Source organism: Lepidothrix coronata, unplaced genomic scaffold (assembly GCF_001604755.1).
Source record: "Lepidothrix coronata isolate B3197 unplaced genomic scaffold, Lepidothrix_coronata-1.0 Scaffold130, whole genome shotgun sequence".
NCBI classification, from domain to species: domain Eukaryota; kingdom Metazoa; phylum Chordata; class Aves; order Passeriformes; family Pipridae; genus Lepidothrix; species Lepidothrix coronata.
This window is the reverse complement of record NW_016690310.1, coordinates 1,575,399-1,602,028: the sequence shown is the minus strand read 5'-3', so window position 1 is coordinate 1,602,028 and position 26,630 is coordinate 1,575,399. Positions and strand designations below refer to the sequence as shown.

The 26,630-nt window shown below is 39.4% G+C and overlaps 1 protein-coding gene across 1 annotated transcript in view; it reads right to left on the bottom strand.

The window, feature by feature from the left end:
• The window catches only part of PRMT3 (protein arginine methyltransferase 3), a 60,903-nt gene extending 38,141 nt beyond the window's left edge, over nucleotides 1-22,762 (bottom strand). The window contains exons 1-9 of the mRNA XM_017826809.1: nucleotides 22,580-22,762; nucleotides 21,275-21,357; nucleotides 19,905-19,954; nucleotides 18,666-18,768; nucleotides 16,865-17,018; nucleotides 13,525-13,666; nucleotides 10,445-10,510; nucleotides 5,154-5,275; nucleotides 1,716-1,815 (exon numbers count right to left, since the gene is read on the bottom strand). Coding sequence (XP_017682298.1) covers nucleotides 1,716-1,815; nucleotides 5,154-5,275; nucleotides 10,445-10,510; nucleotides 13,525-13,666; nucleotides 16,865-17,018; nucleotides 18,666-18,768; nucleotides 19,905-19,954; nucleotides 21,275-21,357; nucleotides 22,580-22,719 — 960 coding nt within the window. The 5' untranslated portion in view covers nucleotides 22,720-22,762. The remainder of the gene's footprint in view (nucleotides 1-1,715; nucleotides 1,816-5,153; nucleotides 5,276-10,444; nucleotides 10,511-13,524; nucleotides 13,667-16,864; nucleotides 17,019-18,665; nucleotides 18,769-19,904; nucleotides 19,955-21,274; nucleotides 21,358-22,579) is intronic.
• Between the last annotated feature and the right edge of the window lie 3,868 nt (nucleotides 22,763-26,630).

Below are 26,630 nucleotides of genomic sequence, written 5' to 3'. Positions count from 1 at the left end.
TCAATCTTACTTCCACAGCACTGTCCTCTTTATCTCTGTATTGCAGCAACCTATAAAAATCCTAACATTCCTAAATATTTAGAATGCCTAATTTAGTGAAATGCACATGGCTATGTAATTATGACATTAAAAGATAAATCAGCACACAAATGAAAAACATGGAACATTCAATACTTCATTCCCTACAAGAGACGGTTTTTGAAATCCTTTACTTCACCTTAGAGGCACTGATTTACAACATGACTTCAGCTCAACTGCTCCAGTTCCTTTTAAAACCAAATCTTGGGCTCTAGAATGAGAGATGTGATTTTTGGAACATTAATCTTTGTGCACACATTAGGCAACTGATCAAAGGTTTCTCTGAAAGAACTGTAATTACATTTCTAGTGAAGGCACTATACTGTCAGAAATCACCAACCATAATGTGCTATTTTTAAACCACTAGTTTAAGCCAGTGGCTTAAACCTTCCTTGAAACTAGTGACCTCAACACTAAACTAAGCTTATGTTTCAAATATACATTATAGCAGTGGAGGAAAAACTGCAGATTTCCAGCTCACTGAAATAAGAAAAAAAAGAAAAAAAAAACACAGAAAAGGTAAACCAATTTATTTTTACCTTTTCCTGGAAACATACAGATAGATACATATGGATCCATAGTGAATACTTGACCTCTCTCCCAAAAGCCCTTGCATATAGTAGAATGGCCACAGTTTGTAAAAAAACAAAACTCACCAAAGAAACAAGCAACTTTGAAAAGTTTTTGTTATTGATCTTAAATTTGAAGCAGAAAAGAATCTTTAAGTCCCAACAGCTGGAACTAGCATGAAGAAAACCTGTCTTTTGAAGTGCTTTTTGAAGGTCCACAATATGAGGAGACCGAATAGCAGAAGTTCACAAAAACCCAGTTACAAGAGATGTTTCCTACCATGTTGTTGATAGGGAACAGGCATTCAGTCACTGTGAAGTTAGCCTGGCGCTGGGGCTTGTAACACAGATTTCATTGTTAGGATTAATGGCAGGTAGCAAGCACAAGGTGTGTAACAACTACCAGCCAGCCCATGAAAGAAAGGGAACAGGCCAACAGCTGAAATCCAATGGATTCCAGGAGATGGCTCATTTAGACACTGCCTTTCCTGCTGTCCACCGTATTTATTTTGTACTTTTAAAATCAGTAACTTTATTGTTACACTAAAAAAAAGGCAGTGAATAGTAACACTGTTTTCAAGCTCTGCCTGTATTTGCAGATTTCCAGAGTAAGCACCTCACCTCCTTATTGCCTTTCCCTCACAGTCAGGACAGTCCTCAGCTGAATTTGCAGACTAAAGGTATTTTACTCATCAGAATGACCCAGCTAGATGACTAATACAATATTTCTCCATTACTTTCCCCTGAGCAGTGATTCAGGAATGGAATGCTTTAGAGATATGCAAACCAACTACGTAACAGAAACTTACTGCTGCACCCAAAGCAGCTCAACTGTACTTAAGAGAACCTGGACTTTAAAGAGCTTGAACAAGAGAGATCAGGAACTGTATCCAAATACCACATAATTAGGACTGCCATCCCATCTCTCACATTGTCAAAGACTACTGGAAGCATGACAGATGTTTCGGTTAAAAAAAATAACATCACTTAAAGAATAACTTTTCAAATTAAATAAAACATTTTTCTTGAAAATAACTACACCTTGAAAAGAATATTCATGCACCTTACCATCCATTCAGATACAATTACATCCACTTTTTCCAAAGGCAGATCTACTTCTTCGATTCTTCCTTTGACTAATGTAATAATACTTTCAAGTTTATTTAATCTGCAAGTCAAAACATAAACAAATTAGTTTCTATTTGATTTATGCTGTCAAGAGAGATATACTGACATCTATATTTCACATTCCCCTCTCCCACCTCGAGCTTTTTCTTTTAACTAATCTAGAAAGCAGTAGAACATAATATTTCTCAGTTTTATTTCAGAGGGAATATTTCCAAGCAGCTAAAATTGGCAGCAGATTAAGTGCCAGGCAAAGATGGTAGACTAGATCTGTATATACCTCCAATGTGCCATGCATGCAAATGTGTAAGCTTCAGAAACCAGGAAAACAGAGAAGGGGACAATTTAAAAATGATGGTTCTCTCTATTTAAAAGCTGCTTGTTCCCCTTTCTCTTCCTTTGACCTCTACAAATTGTCATCTACAGCAATCAGAGCCTACTCACCACACTAGGATAGCAATGGAAATTAGCTTCCTCACAAAGCTGTTTTGCACGACTTGGTTTTTTATTTAACCAAACCAGCTGCAAAGTCACTGAGAACAAACATTCCCTCTAGATCAGTATTACACCTATTCCACAATAAAGGCATCCTCCCCACTCTGATTTTGGGCAAAAGCATCTGCAATGTTCAGTACCTGCAGGAATCAGGTGTTACCTCACATGCACGTAATGGTACAACCATCCCGCACAGGGAAGGAGGTTCTGAGACGGGACTATGGGTTTTGAAACAATAACTCACAGCATTGGAATTACTGAGTATGTAAATGCTTGAAATCTACTATTTTTCTTCTTGGCAAACCATACTATAGCCTTTCTTCCACACACCTTTATTACAAAGCTTGTTTCTGCTCTTAGGGCAGAAAAGTCTTCTCACCACAGAAATTTATCTCCCACCTGCAGTTCTTATCTCTGCCCCTTCCCTCCTTGTCCTGATATCTTACTCTTACATTCTGTCCAGCTTTCAATGCAGATCAGTAATCACATTAAAAATTCAATCTCAAAGACAATGGGAGAACGATCAGAATGAAGGGAGGGAAAGGAGAGGGTCAAAGGGCTACTTGAACATGTGGGCTGTTGCAAAGATCAATTAAATACTCTACACAAGACAGTCTTCTGTTAGAAGAGTAGCAGTGCATCACTAATACCATATTTAATGCCATAAATAGAAGTAAAATCAGAAGTTCAAAGTGAAAAATAAAATGTTAAAAAGCTACTACCCACAACAATAATTTAAGAAGGATAAAAAGAGATCTAAGGATAACTTCCTAAATGACCACAAACAAGGACACAATTTAAACAAAAGAGAAGAAAAAGATTAATTCATTACATACTTACTTTCAATTATAATGTTTGAAAAAACCTCAAACCAACCAATGTAGTTTACACATTGTAGGAAAAACTGCTGAGATGCTATTTAGGCAGTATACTTCAATTTTCTATTCTATCATAGCAGTGATGGAGGACAAAAATCAAGTCATCCACTGCACTAGAAATTTTACAGACACTATTCATAGCAAGAAAAGGCAATCATTTAGTTAAAAGGCAGTTTAAGGCTTGTCAGGCTACTTATTCCAGTTTACTTACACACATGAGTTGCACTGTTTCCAGTAATTAGCATGCTACAAATTAACCTAAGTTTTGGGAGAGACAAAAGGTCTCAAGCACACACTTGAATCACAAGTGGAAGCACACTGCAACAGTAATTTTTAAGCTACACAAAGTTGTTTAGTATTCCAATAAATATTTGTTACTCCAGTGCAAGTTTGTCAGCTTTATTCCCTTAGGAAAAGTAGGTTTAACCAGACAAACATAAATTGTTTTGATGCAAACTGGAGACTTTAACGTGAACAGAACTCTTTATAGCAGAAGGTACCTATAAATGTGCAGCCTCACTGATGACTTGCTGTGTACTTCAAGTGGCAATGCATCACTCTTAAGAGTTTAAGAGTTTTGATTCATTGTTTTTCTTAAAGGCCTGCCCTTTTCCTCACCACAGGTAATACATTTTGACTGGTACTTCTATTCTCCCCCAAGTATAAACAACATTCAAAGGACTTGGAGCACCCGTTGAAAGATACGAACAATCCTAAATTTGTAATCTAGTACATTAGAAATAAAACCCTATTTCACATTTGTAACCATTTTGAAGATGTCAGGGACTCCTGGGAAAAATTCTCTTTAAGGAATTCTCTTTTCATGCTAGAAAAGCATTTTAGTCAAAGACCCACTTACATGCTTAACATGGTACTTTCCCCAAACAGATATTTAATTAATAGAATCACTTTATAGCATCCAAGTGTGCAGTGCTGCACCACCAATGTGTGAAGTGGTACCTAACAAATTCAGCCTAGACAATGTTACTTCTGTACAATTCAAGCTTGTATTAAAAAAAACCTGTCATTCTCAAATTCTTCAGCATCTACCTGGACTTTCTTTTTCACAGTTGCTCATACAAAATCAACCTAAATGAAAAAATCTACATGCCTTAGCTATCAACAGCACACATCTACACCTACATTTCTCCTACCTCATGCTAGGAAATACTTCTTAAGTCTTCAGATGTCACTGTTTCATTTCAATATATGGTCACAATCTTCCTTAATATCCTCCACAGGTAAATTAGTGACATGTGGAACGGATAAATGAACCATGAGATGGGCGGAAAGCTGTCTGTACTATGAAGTTCAAGAGGTGAGAGGAAGAGTACAAATCCTAACTGATAGCCAGGTACCAGAGGTGTCCCTCAGGGTTCAGTGTTAGTTCTGATACTAATTAAAACTAATTAATGTAGTGACATAATGGGGCAGAATGCACCCCGACCAAGTCCGTGGATAATGCTGAATTAGGGATGAGCAGCTGATAGGGTAGGGATCTTATTTTCTATAACACAGGCAAACTATAGAAATTCTAGAAATTATTTAAAATTCCTATACAGAAACAGAAAATTAAACAACTATACATACACACACTTGAATAACTTTCACTGAGTTTATCTAAATATGAACTTTCTTTAACTCCAAGGAGTGCAGCCACGTAAAGTTTTTCACACCTTCTTGGTCTCCAGTGCTGTCTAAAAACTTACAGTTTTATCAGTAGCAACATTTAAAATGTAAGAATGGCAAATGGACAGGCAGTATTCAGTTGGAGCCTGCGCAGTCAGGCAGCACTGGCCCCATGGTACCATTAGGAAGAAGGTCTGTTTTAATTACCCCTACCAAGGGGGCAAACAACTTTATAAAACGCCAAAATCTGTGCTATTTCTTTAGGCAAAGAAGGGCTTCAATAAAACACACACTGTGATAGGTGATCATTAACTAGCAAAAGCATTTTAATAACTTTTTACAGTAACATTTACCCTACTTTTCTTGGAACTTTTCCTACCTAATGATGTCCATGGCCTGATAGATGATTTCAGATTGGTCAACTCCAATCACTTTCTTCGCACCTGCTTTGGCAGCAAACATGGAGAGTATTCCAGTTCCACAGCCAACATCCAAAACCACCTGAAAGTAATAAAATAGAAGTAAAATCATCTTATTTTCCTTGCTATGACTTTTCCACACTTATTTCCATGTCAGTGAGAAAACATATTCCAACAGAAGGAACAAATGGTAGCATCAAGTTTTACTGTCACATGCAGATACTTAAGTCAAACTGCTGTTCTAAATCCACACCCTCTACCACCTTTTCCAGATTGAGAATTGAAGCAGATGAGCTGCAGATTAACAACCACAAGCAATTATTTGGGCAACTAAATGTTACATGAAGAGGAGAAAAAGGAATCACTAATAATTGAACTTAGCACTGGTACTAAAAAAACATATTCTAACTGGTTTTCATTAAGAGTCTATTCAGAAGCTTTATTTAGGAATTCTCTGCCAGAAATGGCCACAGTGCCCCAAAACAGCTATGGCTCAAGATGACTAATTTCAAAATGGTCACTGGCACAGTTTTAACACCTGGAAATATTTTCTGTCTAGCACTGTTTATAATCAAAATAAGACCAAAAAAATCCAGTAAGATTTCATGAAAGAAGAGTAAACTTCATCACCACACCTGAAAAAACAACTCAGCTCAGCAACAAGATTCATGAAAATGCCTGGGGTTTGGTATATCACATATTAGCTACTGTAGGAAGACTGAAAAGACTGAAAAAATGCGAAGCAACTAACAAAAGAGTACCAAATTTATTACTAAGTAGAGATGAGCTGCCTGCAATGTTAAACCTCATAAAGAGAGATTTTACCAAGCAGCCTTGTTCAGGCCTTGCTATCAGAATAGTGTATTTCTTCTACCTGCTGCAAACTTTTCAACACTTAAAAACTGATGAATGTGTTACAGTAGATTTTTAAGCTGAGTTTCAGGTTTGATGTTTTCACAGAATCGCTGAAGCTGAAAGGCACCTCTGGAGGTGATGAAGGTGCATTTTATTGCATTGATCAGATCATCAGAGGTCTTATTGTTAGAATTCTACTTAATATAGCTAAGCTTTACTAATGGTGTTAAAAAACTCTCAGCACTAAACCCCAAAACTTTCTGAAGTCTGAAAATCAAAACAAGTTTCCTAAACACTTGGTAGGTATAGCCACTCCTACCATGTATAGCATTTAAGCATTAACAGAACCAGAACCGTAAAGAGAGACTTCCCATATATGAGACTCTAACATGAGAGTAAGTACAACCTCCTCAACACTTCTAAGTCAACCAGAACACTGAGTTAGAATTATTAGTCATAGTAACAATTTATTAGAAAGGAAAATTTCTTTCACCATCTCTCCTCTTCAGAGCATCCACTGCTGTGAAACTCATCTTCACAGCTTTCGTGACATGAATTTTTTTTCCAGAGAAGGCACCAATTTCCTCAAGAATCAATCCCTCCTTTGAGAATTATAACCCCATTTTACAAAATATTTTAAGGCAATAATGCATCCTACTGAAACATTTTTCAGCTCATGAGCTACTGAGCCTTCTTGCTTCAGCACAACAAAGCTTTGCATGTGCACTTTTACATTTCACCTGCAAATAGTATCCAAGTGAACACTGGAATGCGCTGCACCTTAGGTCTGCCTGCCTTCTCTTGTCTACAATCCTATACATGGATACAGAACAATGATCCTGATGCCAGCATGAATAAAACCAGCTGTTTATCCATAGCAGTACAGCGTAAGTGAGCTTCTGCTGTGGTGTTCTGGGAAGCAATGACTGAAGAATTGACTGCCACCTGTCTTGGTAGAGTGACCTACTACCTGGAATCACACTAAAAAATGTTAGTGTGATGAATTTTTTACAGCCCCTTCTGCAGAGGTTGGCCAGGGAAGTTGTGGATAGAGTTATTCGTTCCACTTGCAACTCTTTGCAGCTACATTTCAAAGGAGTCAACTCTACAGCCCTCAAGTTACATATGAATATGTTATGGCTACAGAACTCTCTAGGCTGAATCTGCTGGAGACAGGAACAGAAAATAAAAATCAATATTCTTGCAGCTGCTGAAACCTCACACCCCCCAACATCACCTATTTTAACACTCTTCCCATGGTAGTTAACAAAAATCACTGAGCCATGAAAGCTGGAAGTCACAGCCAAAATTAAACCCCTGTGAAAGAATGATCTTGATGTACAGTTGCATGAAAGAGAGCAATCACCACAAACTGGAAAAAAATCAAAACAGACACCACTTTGGACATCTGCCCTGGTCACTTAAAAAACGCAGATGGAACTCATCTAGCCTTAGGCAGGGGACGGGGGTGGAGAAAAAGGCACCAGAGAGAAAGTATACAAGCTGTAATACATCTGAGGAACAGAAAGACAAGTAGAATGATCACCAATTAGCCTAAGGACAATGGTCTACAGCTCACATATTCTTGTGGTGATCACATATGGCCTCTCACCAAAGACCTGGAGCAGCTGAACTGGCGATTTGACTATACAATAATACACTGCAGCACCACCTCCTTCTCTGCAGTGTAATCAAAAGTGATATTCTACTTTAAATAACAGAAAAAATTACTTCTAATTCAGAAAAACAGGAGGTCAGGTGATTTGGCCAATTAAATCAATTCCATCGATGAACTCTTAGTAGGAACAATGTTTTAAAAAATCTCATTTTATTCCCTGAATATGGCATCGATCTTGCCTCAGACTTCTATTCTACCACAAAAACTAAGCATGGCAACAGTGCTTTACTAAGCTATTTCTTCTACCCAAAAATACTCTCACAGTAAAATGGACCACGTTTCCTTTTACTGAGTACCTTAACTACTCCTGCTAGGTAACCTAAATTGTCCTATTCTCATCTCAAATACATTTGACAGATTGAAAATAAAGGCAGCAAGCAGGATTCATACAAGTTTTAATAATTTATTTTGAAAGCTGAGTTCTGAATAAAGTATGCCTAACAAACAAACCTAGATATTCTGTTCCAATCTGTCACCATGCAACCACACCTCTTTAGGATACAGCAGATTTGGATCAAAAGTGAGTACAACAAATTCAGCTCTTTGAACAAGCTCCTCCCAAACTACCTCACAAGTGTTCTTTTAGAAACAATAAAAAGCACCGCCCTGTATTGTGCAGGGAGAAATAAAATATGGGAGTTCTAGGAAATAGAGTACCAGAATTTTACCCACTTTTAAAAAAAAAACTGTAAAGAAACTTTAAGGGAAAATAGCCTTTTTCTTTAAGTTGGAAGTTTCATTCATTAATATGGTTCTGAGAGCATTATATGATATATTAATTTAAGCAAAATATCTTCATATTTTCTTCAGCAGAAGTCTAGAACTCTGAAAAAAATCCCCTATGTTCTCCATAACTGTGTAGCATGTGAAAGCTACATCAATGTTTAGTCAGACACAGAAGTCAAACAGGGCACTGGTCACATGGATGGGGGTTATTGGGAACTCAAAGCAGTTGAGGATCTGCCTTTCAATTCAATCTCAACACACAATGATGGGTTTGTATCCACTACGAATTTGAGGTAATCTTGATAAAAAAAATGTTGTAAAAACCATGTTCAGAAATCAGTTGTAGATGTTGTGATAACTGAGAAGGTTTTCTTCAGAGAAGTTGAATGCTTTCACAGCTACAGAGTAAGCACATACATTCTCTCAGCTGTTTCTTGAGCAAATGTATCTACCTTGGGGGCTGAAGCAACATTGACTCTAACAGTTAATCCATGGTTTGTTTTGAATGTTTCCAGTGTGTTCATACAGTAGAGGAGAAATACAACCAATTCAGAAAAATTACTGTTCCATGAGGACATACATTTCATGTAACTTCATATCAGTCTTGCCCTGTGAAAACCTGCAGTTATCAATTTCAGGGGCATCTGTGAAACTAAATTTCTCCCAGGAAAGTTTTCTTTCTTTTATTGATTTTTCTGCTTTGGTGTATGAGCTGCCCACCTGTGCAGTCACCTGCATCAGTTAAGTAGCTGGCAGTATAATTCTACAACATTTTCCCTTATTTTTTCATTGTAACTAAAGAGTTCAGAAATGTTTAACAGAAACAGGCTTGTGACATGAACTGAGACTAAAAAAGGAAGAAAACTATTTCCTATTTTTTTCTGCTGTAGTTTCCAACTGAAAACTGAAGTAAGATACAAAAAATAGCCACTATCAACCTTGAAACACCTCCTGCCAGGGCAAAACTCTCTCTCTCACCTCTCCTACAAAGAAAGGCTGAGAGAATTGGGACTGTTCAGCCTGGAAAAGAGAAGGCTTAGGGATGTCCTAATTGCAGCCTTCTAGTACCTGAAGGGAGCCTACAAGAAAGATGGAGAGAGACTAGTTACAAGAGCATGTAGCGACAGGACAAGGGGGAATAGATTTAAACAGGAAGACAGTAGGTTTAGACTAGATATTAGGAAAAAATTCCTCACTGTGAGGGTGGTGACGCCCTGGGACAGGTTTCCCAGAGAAGCTGGGAAGTGTCTGAGGCCAGGCTGGATGGAGCTCCAAGCAAGCTGGTCTAGTGAAAGGTGTCCCTGCCCATGGCAGGGAGGTTGGAACTCAACGATCTTTAAGGTCCCTTCCAACCCAAATCACTCCATGGCTCTATGAACTCAAAACACAGCAAAGTAATCAGCCAGCAGAAGGACAAGGGACAAGAAGAGTATCATAACTGTACAGGGGTCACAACCACTGTAAGGTCATATCAGTACAATCCTCCTCACTGCAAGTGAAACATCAGTTCCTCGTTCTAAGCCCTTTAATAACAACCTACTCTGGAGACACTGAACAACACTAATTCAAAAATCAGTTACACACGAATTCTTTTCCAGCTCTAATAACACAGGGCTTCCAGGACGTTTTTATTGTATCAGGCATACATAGAAATTCACTTAATTCTGGTAAAGAGGCCCTCAGAGAGATTCCACCTAATACACCGGACAAGAAAGGCTCAGCTTCACCCCACCAACATAATTAATGAGCATCTCAATGTGGCACACAGCACAGTGACAATAGCCATCAGCACTGCTCTTATCAGCACTGTGCACCCTCCAGCAGCTGAATAGCTTTCCACCACCTAATAAAGCCACAGTACATTAAATCAAATCTTGTCACAGTGCCATTCTCCATTCTCAGAGCTACAAAGTAGCCAACCTGAAGGTTTTCTACCATTTGAGAAAAAATAAACCACAGAAATGACTGTATTTTCTGAGCTGTTTTACCTACCTTGTCCTTGAAGATATGTGGGTTTTGATAGATGAAGTCACGATAGCTTTCTGTACGTACTTTATCCTGTTATTTAAAAGCAAAAAGTGTTCATTTTTTTCACTTAGGTACAGCATGTCATTCAAAAATACTGAAAAACTTCTTTTTAACCTGACCTAAAGATGTTTTGTGTATACTGTACTTACAAGGGCTCTGCAATCATGACACTGGCTATGTAATATTACTTCAAAATTTACTGTCTTTGCAAATGAAGCCAGTTGCCTCAGCTGGATGAAAAATAAGAAATTAGCTCATGATTTCCTGACCTGCTGCATTTCATTTTGAGTGTTTCAAAGTTCTTAATACCTCTTCATCACTTCCCAGGAACAGCAGAGTGGCAATACTGCACCAACTTTACGTAACTTCCTCTATAATTTGAAACATTCAAATCACAAGCTCATAAAACATTTTGTATCATTTTATTCTCTGACTCTCCTGTGACACAAGAGATTTCTTTAAAAAAAAACACGTTATGCATCAAATTAACCTGTTCTATTTCTGAACAAACTGCAAATTTGCAAACCTAGCTAGCAAATAAAGCTGTACAGCCCATTCTATAAAAGTCAATATAGTAAATATATTTGACTGTAATACAACAAGGCTGGAGAAGCTGGAATGTTTTCAAGCATAGAATGAAACATTTACAGTATCCTAGTATATCAAAGGTAGCAATATGGCTCAGTTTACCAGCAAGATAATCTATTAAAACATTGATTGTCTTACCATGTATCAGCAGGTACACAAACTGACAGCCAAGTATAGGTTTTGGAATTGCTGTTGCAGTTCAAGTGTTACAGTAAAGTAGAAAAAAATTTTCAGCAATTTTTTATCTAGTGCAAATAATGCTGAAGGATAAAATCCAAGTGCTTATATTAAATCTAATATTTTTATACAATGGTAAGGTAAGAATTTTTAGAAACAGCAGAGAAACAAAAGAAATTTTCTACAGTGAGAAGGAACAAAGTCTATTTTGATAGAAAATTAAGATCAAAACCAGTGACTGAGAACAAAGGCTTTGTCAATAAAAAATTTGGAGACAGAATTATTTTGAGGCTTGAAAATTCTAAAATCCAGTTTTAAATGTAGAGGTATTATCACACATAACCCAAAGAAACAGGGTTGATTTTAGAAAATTCCACTTTAAAATTATACATAAGTAATGAATAAAAGAAACTGTGATCCTTGAAAACCATATTGGTTTACTATGATGTTATATTCAGAGCACCTATTTTTAGAGCTTCACCTCTACTGCAGCATATCACAGGATTTTGCTGAAACGACCAAAAAAGTTTAAAAATAAATAATCAAAACTGGAATGTTCAGCATCAACTGAGAAAGCAGTCAGCTGGAAATCTTTCAGCCTTACATCCTGCCCACTCACACTGCCTCAGCACTGCCCCAACTGAATCAATACAATTCGAGCTGCTGCCTCCAGTCAGTCACTTCAGGTGTCTCTGTCCATCAATCCTGCTCTCTCACTCCACATTTCCACGTGATGCTTTTTTGTTTTGTTTATAAGTAAAATGGTAAGAACATTTATTAAAATGACAGTCAAGGAATTCTTGAGCAAAACGGCAGAGCGAGGAAAACACTTGCCACTTGGCCAGTGTGAAGTAACAACATTCTTCCTCCCACCCCTGAAGTGTTTGCAGAAAAAAAAAAAAACAACCCAAACTGAAACTTCATCCTACCACTACCAGGCATAAAGAAAAAAAAAGGTTTAAGACTGAACAATGTCAGAAACAGATTTACAATTCAGACAGCAAAACTCCTTTCCTAAAAATTGTCACGTACCAAGTCACTACATTTATGTAAATAAGGTAAACATGAAAAGAAAAGAAAAAATCCAAGTGAATGCCTACCATATAAGAAAAATTTCAATGTACACACAATGAAAAATAACTGGTGTTGTATGCTTTGGAAACTCAAAAGTCTTCCTAAAAGCTTTCTGAGAAACGTACCCTGAAATCAATAAAATACAATTTTGTACCAATCTCTTTGTGCAGAGATGTAGACTTATTATAAACTTTACTCCTCCTATAGCCTATAACATCTCAAATGTCGGCTTTACACCACTGCAAAACCAAAACCCCATCATTTCTATCTTTCTTTCAAGACTTCAGTTATATTTCTATAGACTATGTATTTTGGAAAACATCCTTCTACTTCTGCAGCCATGTCTGTGCTTCTGTAAAATCCCCTCCCCTTAATATTAATCTCATGCTTATTCTTATCATAGATTCACATGCTTTTCTACATTGGGCCCACTAAATGATTTAGAAAGCTGAAAACTTCTTGTGCTAGCTGCAGGGACAAAGTGACTTCACAACTCTGTATTCTACCTTTACGTTAGACAGGAATTTTATTTAATTCTGGCTTAAAATGATAAAACTGTTTATAACTTTCATAACAATGATATCTTCTCTGAAAGGAAGCATTAAGAGATTCTCATTTACATGTCAATTAGAAGCTATTGGGCTTTCTGTTTTTTATTTTAAAGTTAAAATAGGCTTGCCTTTGAAAAGTTTTATGCATTAATTTTATCTTTATCATACAAAAGGAGCACACTTGTTTTTTCAGCTGTTCAATGTCATGTTATAATACACTGAACCAAGCACAAGTACTAATTTCTGTTTACCTAGTGCAATAGGAAACTACAATATTTGAGAAATGGTCTTGCCTAACAAATTTCAATTGTTAGGAAAATTTAAAACTAAAGAAAAATATTCACTGTCTGTACTATGTTTTATCCTTTTAAGCATGCAGGAGAAAGCTGCTTTCGGCAAGGTCAGGCTGTGTTACTGTAATATCAAGCATATCGGTACGTGATTTCATGTTCCTAATGCCTCCCGTAAACAGAATTTATACAAAGGAAGTAAAACTGGAAAAAGATCTCTCAGCCCAATTCTTGGAGAAAAAACTATCCTGGATAGAAAGGGTTAAAAATGCAGCTGCTCTGCAGTATATTTATGGGCACACAGCCCACTTCCTTCTCTCTCCTCTTCAGTCCTACTAAGATGCAGGTGAGGTGATTTTCTAACCTTTAGCATCTCTTCGTGTATCCCATAATGCCCATAGGAGCTGAAGTAAACACCATCCTCATCCTCCTGAAGGTCTGCGATGGCGCTGGATGATGAGCTGCTCCTGACATCTGTGTTCATCACAAAATCCTGGGCAAATTGTCTGTAATCAATTTGAAATATACCCTTGAGACATGTTTATGGGACCATGAAAGCGAGGGGGGGAGGGTGGGGCAGAAAGGGCTCGGAAGAGGGAAGGAATCCAGGCTGCTCAGGGGTTTGCCAACAATGGGCCCGGCTTTAGGTGTGCACATCCTCCCTCTGCAGGCTCCTCCGGGCTGCTGCACCACTGCAATCCCTGCTTTCTGCTTACAGCGAGCAATTATTCACAGTGAAATCCTGAGATTTAGTTTCTATTTTTAAGGAAGGATTATCTATATTTTGCTCGCTGGCACCAAAGCCAGCACCACGGTGCTCGAGGTGTTTCAGGCTGTGCAGTGCAGATATGGACTCAATTGAAAGAGCACAAGAACTACAGCCCACACAACACTGTGTGACTGGTGGGAGGCAGAAGGAAGTATTTTAAAACTGAGCATTTGGGTGAAAACAAAACAGAGCTTAACATTCAATTCGTTACTTTAATTTCATGCTGCTTATTTTTCCTCCTCCGTGGTCTTGCATTCCTAAAACACATGAGGAAAGGTTGAAAGAATTGGGATTGTGCAGCCTGGAGAAAAGAAGGCTCCAGGGTGACCCTTCAGCACCTGAAGGGGCTACAAGAAATCTGGAGAGGGACTTTGGACAAGGACATGGAGTGACAGGACAAGGGGGAATGGCTTTAAGCTGAAAGACAGTAGACATAAATCGGATATTAGGAAGAAATTTTTGACCAAGAGGGTGGTGAGGCCCTGGCACAGGTTGCCCAGAGAAGCTATAGCACTTCCACACCCTGGAAGTCTTCAAGGCCAGGCTGGATGGGGCCCTGAGCAACCATGGCAGGGGGGTTGGAAGTAGATGACCTTTAAGATCCCTTCTAACCCAAACCCTTCCATGATTCTATGTTCCCTTATTCCTCAAAGCAGTTTTCATGATAAAATACACAAATCAAGAGGTTTATAATGAAAACACAATTAGAAACTGACAAGCAAACAGCTCATACTACACCCCCAAGTAAGTGAAAAACGTCACATGCCAGACAATATTCCTCCAAGGTCTACAGCCCAACAGCAACAAAACTTACACCCTAGACCACTTCAAAGCCACCAACACTTACCTTTAACAGTGATCATACTTTCTTAAATGGGAACTTGACATACAGAAGCTGTAGGTAACACCTCATTACCAGTACCAGCTTTATAGAACATCAAAACCAAAAAAACTATTTCACCCCTGGTATATCAAATACCTCTCTACTCAACTAGTTTGGATGGGGGAGAGAATATGGTAAGGGAATTTGTACTAAAATTTTGTCAGTATCAGCAACTTCCTATACTTGTCTATACAGGTCTGAATCTTATTTTTAATATTGCTCTTTGCCATGGCAGTTTGCATTTTCCTTACTTTTAGATGACTATCTAAATGATAAAAATTTAAACTTCAAAAAAAGATTCCAGGTCATACAATTAAGTATAATTAGCACTGTGTGAGATTTAAATTATTTTAAATTTAAAATTCTTTAAAATGGATTCAGCCAATAGTTCCTCAAGCAGACAAATGCAACACAAGCACCAAAGAAAGTCTAGAGACAGAGCTGCCCTCCAGTGTTTTTAATCAAGAAAAATGGTATGTAAAGACAAAAGCCATAACCTCTGAACAGGTGACAGGTTAAAAAATTCACCATATACAAGCCATGTTCTTATATCTCTAAGTTACATCTAGTGCCAGAGGAGACCTGATTTATAGAACTGTTACCATCTTTATTTTGCACAGGTTTACCTGAAATGAAACATCTGCAGATGGTCTCTTTCCATGGAGGAACCTCCAAGCATAAACTAGTAGCACTGTGAATTACAGCACATTAACTACTACAATGCAACTGCTTCATCTGTCCATAATTTAAAACTGAGCTGCTTCAGCAGATCTACATCTGGTTACTTTTGCTGCCAGACAAACGAAGAGGCTGCATTGCAAAGGAATATTAAAAGTCTCCCTCTTACAGGAGCAGATAACTTGATACACTAACCTCAAAAAAATAATAAAAATCTATAACCTTGATTGAAGTTTAGAGCTCAAAAGAAATTGCTGCTGATGACCTGAAGTGGGTTTTTTGTTTTAAATGAAAACGAATGGAACAAGAGGAAGACAAGAAGACATAAGGAAAAAAAAGGCTAAGTTTTCAAAGCACAGTGCCAAATTCGTTTCATTCTTACTGTTTATGATCAATTAATGCATAATATACCCAGAGACACCAGAAAAGCACTGTGTGCTATGAAGTACAATTTGCAAAAGGCAAACCCGACTGAAGACAAACCTCCTTATTTTTGAAATAAAGAATTGTTCACAGCTGAGAAGATCTAAATACATGAATTTATTTTGGTCTACTTAGTTACTTATAACACCAAGTGTGTAATATCAAAATGTACAAACCCTCAAATGTATTTTACAAGTCTTTTGTCGATTAACTTCCTTGCAAAAGAACATGAATTATTTCTCCAAAGTCTCCTAAATACAACTTCAGTTCTTCGGTGCCCAATCAGTGTAATCTTGAAATGACATGTTTGTACAGGATTCGATCCTACATGTCCCATTTTATCCATGAGCATCATCAATCCATATTTGGCAGACCTCAAGATTTAGAAGTCAAGTGTACAGCTACAGGGATGTCCTGACTCCTGACTGTGATGAACTGAATATTTTCACTAACAGAACCCGCATTTAAGACTGAAAAGTAGCTGAAAAAAGTTGATTTCTTAATTTCACTGAGAGTTTCTCCAGACTGTAAGTGGACTCTACCACTAACAATCATTGTTTGGAGCCAACTCTGACAACGTTTGGAGTCCCGTATTTAATTTGTCAGTCTCTGCTCCACTGTGTACATCCTCAGTGTTTACATTCTTATCTAAAGGACTAACAGAAAAGTGTCTCAAAAACTAAGTGGTCTGAAGCAAAATACATGTTTCTGAGCCATGTGCTTGCTTAGCTTTCCCAAGCGTACTTTGGTTTTTCAATCTACGCAAGTTTTGTGCATTTTTTACTAACCCATCTAAAAGACATTTACTGACCCTCTACAACGCACAAGTCAAACCTGCAGTCCCAACACAAATCAAGAGGTTACACTCTACAACATCTTTGAATTTCTATTGTCTTCTCACCTAAAACACACCAAATAAGAACACCCCAAAACTTCAGTTCAAACACTTACTTCATTTTCTGAAGATCCTCCTGTGCTCTAGCCAAGGCTGCTTCTGCGGCTCTTGCTCTGTGTTCTGTGTGTTTTAACTGTTCAAGGAGCACTGTGGTATCATTTAAACCATTACAGGGCACAACGTTTGCAGGTTCACAAAGATCTTCTATATCTGATGAAATGAAGAGGGACAAAAACCCACCTACCAGTCATGTGTTGCTTCACAGCAAATCATTAACATAAAATGCTATTTCTGTCTTTGGATGATTTGTAAAAGTGGGTTGTTTTACAAAAGACATGATTGAATTTAACAAGACTAACTGCAGAACACAATACGACTCAGAAAAAGCAAATATGCTAGAAGCATGCTGTAAGTTAATAAAGCAAATAAATCCAAAATTCAGGCTTCTTTAAATACCAGTGTTTGATTAACCATAGAAGAGACATTTGGTTTAGAGTATAATTAAGTTAATTACAGTTCTATCCTGCTTTTTTCCAATTAGGTTATTCTGAGGCTGAAAGTGCTGTTAACGGTAATGGTAAAAGGTAAGAAATTATATAAATTTAAAATATCTTAGTAATTAGAGAGTAACTCTTAATTTTCAAACCAATTCCTTGGGCTTTTATAAAGCTTACAAACACACAAAACAGAAGAGCATAAACAGAGTGAATCTAGATGAAACGCTGCTTTTCAACTACAACGCAGACTCAGCACTAGGTCCCATTCACCTCTTGCTAAATTCAGCTGATTTTAACAGGTGTCAGTGGAGAAAAAAAAATGATGCTACTGTGGTTTTGGATATAGTAGGAAGTTACTGCCAGCTGACTGAGCAAAAGACTTAACTAAAAAAACCATGTATCTATTCTTTTTAATCATGGAAGACTGTTTGAGCCATGGGACTGAAAGAAAACATTTAATATTTCAGAAGTTCAGCTCACGCCCATAACCCTTAAGCAACTGCAACTGGCACATCAAAGCACCTCAAAAGTCTATAACTCAGGCAAAGAGCACACATTAGGCAGGAGCTGATCCAGGGAAATGTGAACTCTCTGAAGCAACCAACTCATGTCCTCTAGCAGGCATTATCTCTGCTCCCATGCAACAGGGTTCACTTAGAAAGGGGCAAAACTGCATTCCAGAGTGTAGAGAGAACAAAAAAAATCCACAAGCCCTAAGCACCTTATGGTTTAGCTGAAAGATGTGCAAGTATAAGAGAGTGAGAGGATCACGGGCAGCAAAAATAATTTCAAAAGTCAAACCGAATTCTCTCAAGAACATCTGACGAACTGTCATGAGAGAGAAACTAAGGCTGCTTGCTCTGATCCCCAGAACTACTAAAGAATCAGAACTTTTGTAGTATCTTATACCGGGTTGCTCCAAAATAGAACCTGTATAAAAGATGTTTTCAACAAGGCAAATTACTTGTAGCACACATTTTTGAATGAATGCATCACATTTTAAATATCATCTATTTAAATATCTAAATATTGTGAAGCTTTAAAAGCTTCACAAATCTCCCAATGAATGTCAGGTGGAGTGTCTCTTTGACCAGCATAAATACTATACAGAGCATCTCTGCTATGAGAATTTGCTACAATAAGCAAATGCAGGTAATAAAAAAGGGCTAGGGAAATCTCAGTCACTAAAAATAAATGCACAACATGCAGTAAAAATATCAGAGTGTAACTTACTGTCATGACTTCGGCTACTATGTGGACTTTCTCATGTATGTAAATCAACTGAATAACAGTGGCATGAACTCTGACAATACCACATTTACCCTACAGTGCAGTGCAGTCATATTGAAACAGTATTTACCAAACTGAAGGAGGAGATCATCTTCTAGTTCTGGTTTCAGATATTCTTCTCCTTTCCAAGGCAGTGGGCTGCTGAGAGAACTCAAATACGCTCCTGTTGGTTTCTAGACAGGGGAAGAGCATGTAAGCTAAGTTTCTTTGAAAACACCAGCCCTTCAGTCTGATTCAAGAAAAAAAGGCAAAGACCTGTTCTTTCACACATTCAAATATACAGGGTGTTACTGAAGGAACTTTGTAGCAAAGGCTGAGAAAGCCCAGGCAGCTACAGCATCAAGGACTTCAAGTAAAGCACTGATTGAAGGATACTTGCAGGATTACACTGCTATCAGGAACCAAGTTTACTCAGGTGTTTGGCTGTGTCAGCCTCTTAGCTTCCAAGAGGGCTAATCAATAAATCCCAGATGCTAATCCTGTCAGGTGTTTTTACATGAACACTGCTGCAGGGACTAATGTCAGAAACGCTGCATTCTCTCCTGTTTGCATCCAGCCAGTTAATATTTTGTCAGGAAAGGAAAGGTCAGATTCTGGACTTCAATTTTTGCCTTTCTGCGTTTACTCTGCATAGACAGTTATGCAATAAGTAACTATTTGAGGATTTAAGATTTGAGGATTTAAGTTAAAAAGTGCTTAATGAGGGTAAGATGGTATTAAGTTTAAACCTAAACTTCTAGGGAACAACCAAGGAACATGCTTCAAAGTCACAGAACACACAAAATACACCCAGGCCTATCTTAAAATTGTAGGCTCCCATTAGCTTTCCTGATTCTGGCATCATTTAGCAGAGATTAAAGCTCTGTAGCCTGAGGGATCCGGTGTTGTCCTTACTAAGTAGGGGTCTGGCCAGCTCACACCCTCAGGAAACACTCTTTTACACCTACACACAGGCAAGGACTGAGAAACTTCAGTTAAGGACAAGTGAAGCCATTTCTGAAGCAAGACAGCAAAGGCCAAGACAAATTAACAAAACAAGATGATACTACATAGCATGGAGGCTTTTTGCAAGTCTAACACCCTCTTCTGAAAACAATAAAACCCACATAAGTTAAATACAATTTAAATTAAAACAACTTCATATCTAAATAAACCAATCAACAGCTATTTTAATTCCTGTGATTTCTTATTTCTAGAATTACAATACAAAATCTCATGCAGTTATTAAAAAAGGGCAAACTGAAAGCACAGCACCTTAACTCCATATTCCCCAGACACAGATTACAGAAGTAGTATGTGGCACACCTACCTTTAATCTGATGAAGTTTATTAGTTTAATGTATCCATAAAAATTGAGTCCTGAGAGGGAAAAAAAAAGAAAAAAGGGAGAGAGTTTGCATTACAGAAAAGCACACATACTTTACAATTAAATGAATACTAATTGCTTGTTCAAGTGGCCAGTTTCCCCTTGGGGTGTACATCACTATCTAGCGCAGTCTTCCTATCTTAAGCCTGCCATCTATGTTTTTCTTCTCTTTAGGATTAAACTAGGAAATTCTCACCCTCAGGACAAATACATTTGCCACAAATTAAGAATAGAACACATCCAATTGGGGATTATGAACAGGGATTTCATTCATCTGGCAAGCAAGCACTTCAGGACAGACACTAGCTACCCTGCTGATATTTTAGGCTGTTGTTCATTTTTAGCTTTCTGCTTAACAGAAATCACGTTGATTATACTCATCAAGAATACTTACCAACATTGATTTAAAATTGCCACCTAGGCAGAAACAACAGTGGCTTAAGTATAAATATGTACTCTCACCAACAAGACCAAACAAGACCAAAGACAGAGTACCTTCAATTTTAGACAGAAAACAGACCAGATATTACAACTTCACAGGCAGATTTCTAAATGCTTCATGTAGTTCCCATCCTCTTCTCTCACACACTCCTTTTCAGTGAACACTATTAAAACAGCATTTCTCCAACAGTTTCCCTTCTCCTGCTTTCCACTCTTCCTCTATATGCACTAAAATACATATTTTAGGCTCAGTAGCTCAGCACTTACCTCTTTCAAAGCCCTCCCTACTTCACATACATCCTCCTAAACGTACTTTCCTTCAGTCACCACCTTGGCCTAAACACAGCTTCAAGTGAAAGTCAACCTTAAACTTCTCCTAGAAAGAGTTAAACAGACATTGGAGGGTTTGTCCTCCTGTGATCCTTTGAGGGAACATAAGCCAAGACTGCAAACAGCTGCTCAAAAGACATGAGCAGCACAATCCAGCACCTGCTCTACAGGTGGGTACATCCTTGGTGTCTGCTTAGCTACTGAGCCCAACAACAGCATCACTAATCAGGCAAGAGCTCCCAAGATCAGGTAAACCACATAGTGGGCTGGCTCAAGTAGGCAGGGAGGATTCAGCACACCACCACAAGCCACCAGAGATCAATCTTACTTTTGTCACTAGTCAGGAGCTTTATGAGTAGATAAAGCACACAGGAAGCAGCCAGCATAAAGTATAAGCATTTTTCCACATTGCTTATCTTGTTCAATCTTGGAAGTTTCAGCTGCAACCATGAAATCCATTACAAATAAACCAATGCTTGCAATTTATTTTAAATGAGACACTCATACACAAAAGGAAATTACAAGTCATGAAAAAAACTTACCATGTTTCTGGATCACATCACTAACATTAAACTCATGCTCTGTTTTGCAGTGAGAGAACACAACTTCAGCAGAATTGAACCACCTGTAAATAACGAATTATTAAGTATGTAATAACAACACATTTAGAAGTTCTGAGTTCTATATGCTCTGTTCTGACCTACTAGGCAATACATTCAGAACACATTATCTGCTTTTGAGAAGGGATGCACAGGCAACTCCTTATTCATATGCCTCACAAAGAAACTTTTACCTTGTTTGCCAAACATTGTGAAACCAAAGACAACAAACATAAAAATTTTGTTTGACAAAGCCACAAACCCTGTGAACTTTCAAAAATTCCTGGAAAGCAGAGACTCTGTTAAAGTTGAAATCTAAGAACCACATACAGGAGGTGGGTGGGCTGGCTGGATCTGCTGCATCCAAATAAAAACCCTTATCTATTTACTGGCAATGGGAAAAGATGACAGGGAGAAAAAAATAAAAAAAAAAAGGAAAGAGAAAAGTCTCCACACTGCTCCAGGATGAGGGGAGGGGATTACCTTCTTTCCACGTTATCCTCTCCTTCACTCTGGATCTAACGCACCTTCAGCTCGATCAACAAGTTTTAGCTTGAGACAGAAAGTAAGTCTGGGATCTGGAGCTGAAGTGGGGCTGGAAAGGGCTGCCAAAGGAAAGTAGGAGCTGCAAAACAGAACTTTTTCATCTGGGCAGGGGCAGGTTTTGGTTTGTTGGGATTTTTTGGGGGGGAGGACAGGGCATTATTTGGTTGGGGGATTTGTGGGTTTTTGTTTGCTTGTTTTAACAAAAACTTAGCCTGGAACTAGGTTTAGGGCTATGTTATGAAGTATGGGACTCAGTATTTTACACATACACATATATTTATACCTCTACAGAAGTGCCTCCATAAAATGCACATCGTGGAGCAGCTTGAGGAACGCGGAACAATTTCAGATGCTACAGAGCTCGGCTAAAACTAGGAATGTATTACCTCCCTGGCATGGCTGCCTCCCGCGGGCCAAGCCTGGGCGTACGCAGCTCATTCCAGCTCTGCCCTGCCCAGCCCAGCTAAGCCCAGCCGAGCCCAGATGAGCTAAACTCAGCCGAGCCGAACCCAGCCGAACCGAACCCAGCCCAGCCGAATCCAGCCCAGCCGAACCCAGCCCAGCCGAGCCGAACCCAACCCAGCCGAGCCCAGCTCTGCCCACTCCAGCCCAGCCCAGCCCGCTCGTCACGGGTTCCTTGGCCCAGGCGGGCGCAGCGAGAGCGCACCGCGGTCCCCCCCCCACCCCGCGCCGGCCCCTTACCTATCGCAGAAGAGGCAGCGTGTCCTCTGGCCCACGGCAGCGCCTTCCTCCTCCTCCTCCTCCTCCTCCTCCTCTTCCCAGGGCTCCTCGCCGTCGGAGAGCGCGGGCATCTCCTCATCCCGCCCCGTCTCCGTGTCCATGTCCCTCCGCCGCCCCCACGTGCGGCGCTTCCGCCCGCTGCCGGCGGGGCGGGCCGGGCCGCGCGGGCGGCTCGCGCGCCCCCTGGCGAGGCCCTCCGGCCATGGCGGGCGGGGCGGGCGCTGAGGGGGGGCCGGGCCCGGCCGAGGGGTCCTGTGATACCTTTTGACGCAGTGTTGATAAAACACAAAGACTAAAGAGCACAAATGAAGATCATAGAATCAGCCGGGTTGGAAAGGACCTCTGAGATCAAGTCCAACCCTTGATCCAACACCGCCGTGGTTCCCAGACCATGGCACTAAGTGCTACATCCAGTCTCATCTTAAAAACCTCCAAGGACGGAGAATCCGCCCCCTCCCTGGGCAGCCCATTCCAATGCCTGATTACCCTATCTGGAAAGAATTTCTTCCTAATATCTAACCTGAACCTGCCCTGGCACAGCTTAAGACCATTCCCTCTTGCCTTACTGATCGCTGCCTGGGAGAAGAGACCAACCCCCACCGGGCTACACCCTCCTGTCAGGGAGTTGTAGAGAGTGATGAGATCTCCCCTGAGCCTCCTCTTCTCCGGGCTGAACAGCGCCAGCTCCCTCAGCCTCTCCTCATAGGACTTGTGCTCCATACCCTTCACCAGCCTTGTTGTTCTTCTCTGGACCTGCTCTAGCACTACAAAGTTTGCTATTAAAAGTTCAGAAATCTACACTGCTGAGCTCTGTGATGTGAAGGTAGTATAGCAAGGAGTTTTTGTAGCTAATTTTGCTATTTCAATTGTTAGACTTTTTATGAGTCTACTACAGACTCCAGCCCCAAACCCACATCTTTACAAAAATGACAATGAGTATTTTGCTAACCATGGACAAACACATGTTGTCAATTGTCCATCAAGCCATCAAGCCCTCATCAAGTCAAGATGTAAGCTTTAAGAATTCAATGTATTTAGTATGCAGAGCTCATATTAATTTATCATAGACAAAATACTTAATGAATAAAGTTTTCATGAGTGGACCAAAAAGAAGCCTTTTTTTTTTGCTTTCTTTTCAGAATAATGATGAAGTACTTATCTTCTTTTTTTGCTGGTTTAAATTGTCTATGATGACACTAATAAAAAGGTTCAAGGTAAAAAATAATCCAAAGATGATAAAGATGACAAAGTAAAGATACGTGTACAGACTGTTTTCATACTTAGGCTAATCCAAAACCTGCAAAAAAAGGCATAGAAACTAAACCTTAGTTTGACAGTGAACACAAAATATATGCTGGATAAAATTTAGGGCTCTATCACTCTGATCTTTGCTTCTTACAGTCAAGTTCTGATATATCCATTTCACTGACTTTCAATCTATTAAGTTACGTTCTTGAAAAAGAACTTTGCTATCAAACTTGATATTTCATTTTGAAAAATGTAATGGCCTGTATGAATGTAGAATAAATACTGAAGACAGCAAGTTGTGGTAGTTGTGGTATTCCACAAATCAAGCACATCAACTATCAAAACTTTTTACTATATATGCATTTCAGCAAACAAAGAAATTAATGTTCATTGGCTACAATTTACCTAGTTCTCTTATTAATTGATATTTTATCTTCTTTCTAAGTTAATGACTCTCTCGTTTCTCATGCCAATTAGTCTGCATGCTCAGTCTTTCTCTTTTGGGTCGGTGGTCATAATCTCCCCCTTCCAGAAGTACCTTTTACCCAGTCAGAGCTGATTTCAGCACAGTTGCTGGGATGGTTTTATTACTTTCTTCCTTATCTTGGGGGTTCTGCCAGATTTCCCTGTGGCCTGTAAATTCTGCATTCTTTGTGTCCACTGTCGCTGGTACATCCTTCTTCTCAAGACTTGTTAGCCTCCCCTTAGGTCATTGAAACATGTCAAACCCTAAACCTTAACAAGGCAACAATTACTACCAACAAGTAATTTGTTTTTCTGACACCTGGACATCACTTAGAGCTCGTTAGCTGCTCTCCGTTTCACCAATTATGTCCCCCTTCTTGTTGATTAGATTTGAAAGTATACAAAGATCCAACATTAAAGAACATCCTTTCTTAAGAAAATTTTATATATTACACATTTTGCAACAAGACCATGATATTAAGTGCCACAGTCTTTCCTTAAACACCTCCAGGGACAGTGACCCCACCATCTCCCTGGACAGCTCATTCCAATGTTTAATAATCCGTTCTGTGAAAAAATTCTTCCTACTGTCTTCTATAATTGAGGCGTCATTCAAATGAAGACGCGAGAAAGTAGTTTTAAAAATTATATAGAAAAAACAAAGCTTGAGGGTCATCACTTGAAGAAGACATTTCAGTTGGGTTACTGAAGTTCCTTAATTTTCTCTCTATTTTGTGCCTAACAGAAACACGCATCTCTTCAGAATCAAATGGTGCTGGTTCTCATGGTGCTTCTATGCAGGATGGGATGGAGGAAAAGTCAAAGCTGGAAGTTTTCCAATTTGTACCATTTGTATCATCCAAGTGTCTAAGTTCACATCTGTGCTACTACAAATATTTCCAAAAGTAATGAAATTAGTATTTCACCTTGAGCATCACTACCTTATATAATGGCAAGAGCAGAGGTACTCTGGGCATCCTGCTAGAACTGGTCTGATTCAGACAGGTATACACTGTATTTGCGCAGTGCTTATTCCCTAATATGACATAAGAAATCTCCCACATCTTACCACTGCTGTTAGTCAACAGCACCTCATTAGGCATTGCACATGGATTTATATATTTGCCATGGTTTAGGAATCGTACTCCCCCTGCAGAGAGCCCAACTTGAAGCGATGAGAAATCACCAACTGTATGAAGTTTAACATTGGCCGCGTTCTGCACCTGGGACGGGGCAACCCTGGTTGTGTGTACGGTCTGGGAACGAGAGGCTGGAGAGCAGCAGTAAAAAGGGACCTGCGGGTCCTGGTTGATGGCAAGTTGAATCTGAGCCAGCAGTGCCCTGGCAGCCAGGAGGGCCAACCCTGTCCTGGGGGGCATCAGGCAAAATGTTGCCAGCAGGAGAGGGAGGGGATTGTCCTGCTCTGCTCTGCACTGGGGCGACCTCACCTTGGATATTGTCGCAGTTCTGGGCACCACAATATTAAAAAGACGTTTATCTATCAGAGAGCATCCAGAGGAAGGCCACAAGGATGGTGAAGGGCCTTGAGGGAAAGCTGTATGAGGAGCAGCTGAGAGCACTTGGTTTGTTCAGCCTGGAGGAGACTGAGGGGAGACCTCATAGTAGTCTACAGCTTCCTCATGAGGGGACAGGACTCAAGGAAACAGCATGAAGCTCAGTCACAGGAGGCTTAGGTTAGATATCAAGAAAAGGTTCTTCACCGAGAGGGTGGTTGAGCACTGGAACAGGCTCACCAGGGAGGTAGTCACAGCACCAAACCTGTCTGAGTTCAAGCAGCTTTTGGACAACACTGTCAGGCACATGGTGGGATTCTTGGCTGTCCTGCACAGGGCCAGGAGTTGGACTTGATGATCCTGATGGGTCCCTTCCAGCATATCCTATGATTCTATGACTCTATGACATTTATTTTACAAAGGCTGAATCTGGAACAGTGCTCGATATGTAGCACTCAAGTGGAGGTACCAAGTGTTTGTTACACACAGTATATTATAATTGCTGTTTGACAGAATGATCATCAGCATTATTATAATCTTTGCAGCTTTTGATCATTTCTAGAGGGGCGGAGCCAAGGGTCAGATTGTAGTCTCATTTTTACAGTGCAGATTCAGTGGTGTTTGTTGAATATAAAACCAAAAAGATTTGAATTGATCTGTAACAAAAAAGAAAAGAGGGGTATGTAGAATTCAAGAAGAAAACCTGAAAGTCTGAATTTCCTTGGCTGGATTACAATCTCTGATCTCTCATCTGTACTTGTATATCAATCCCATGTAGCATAATT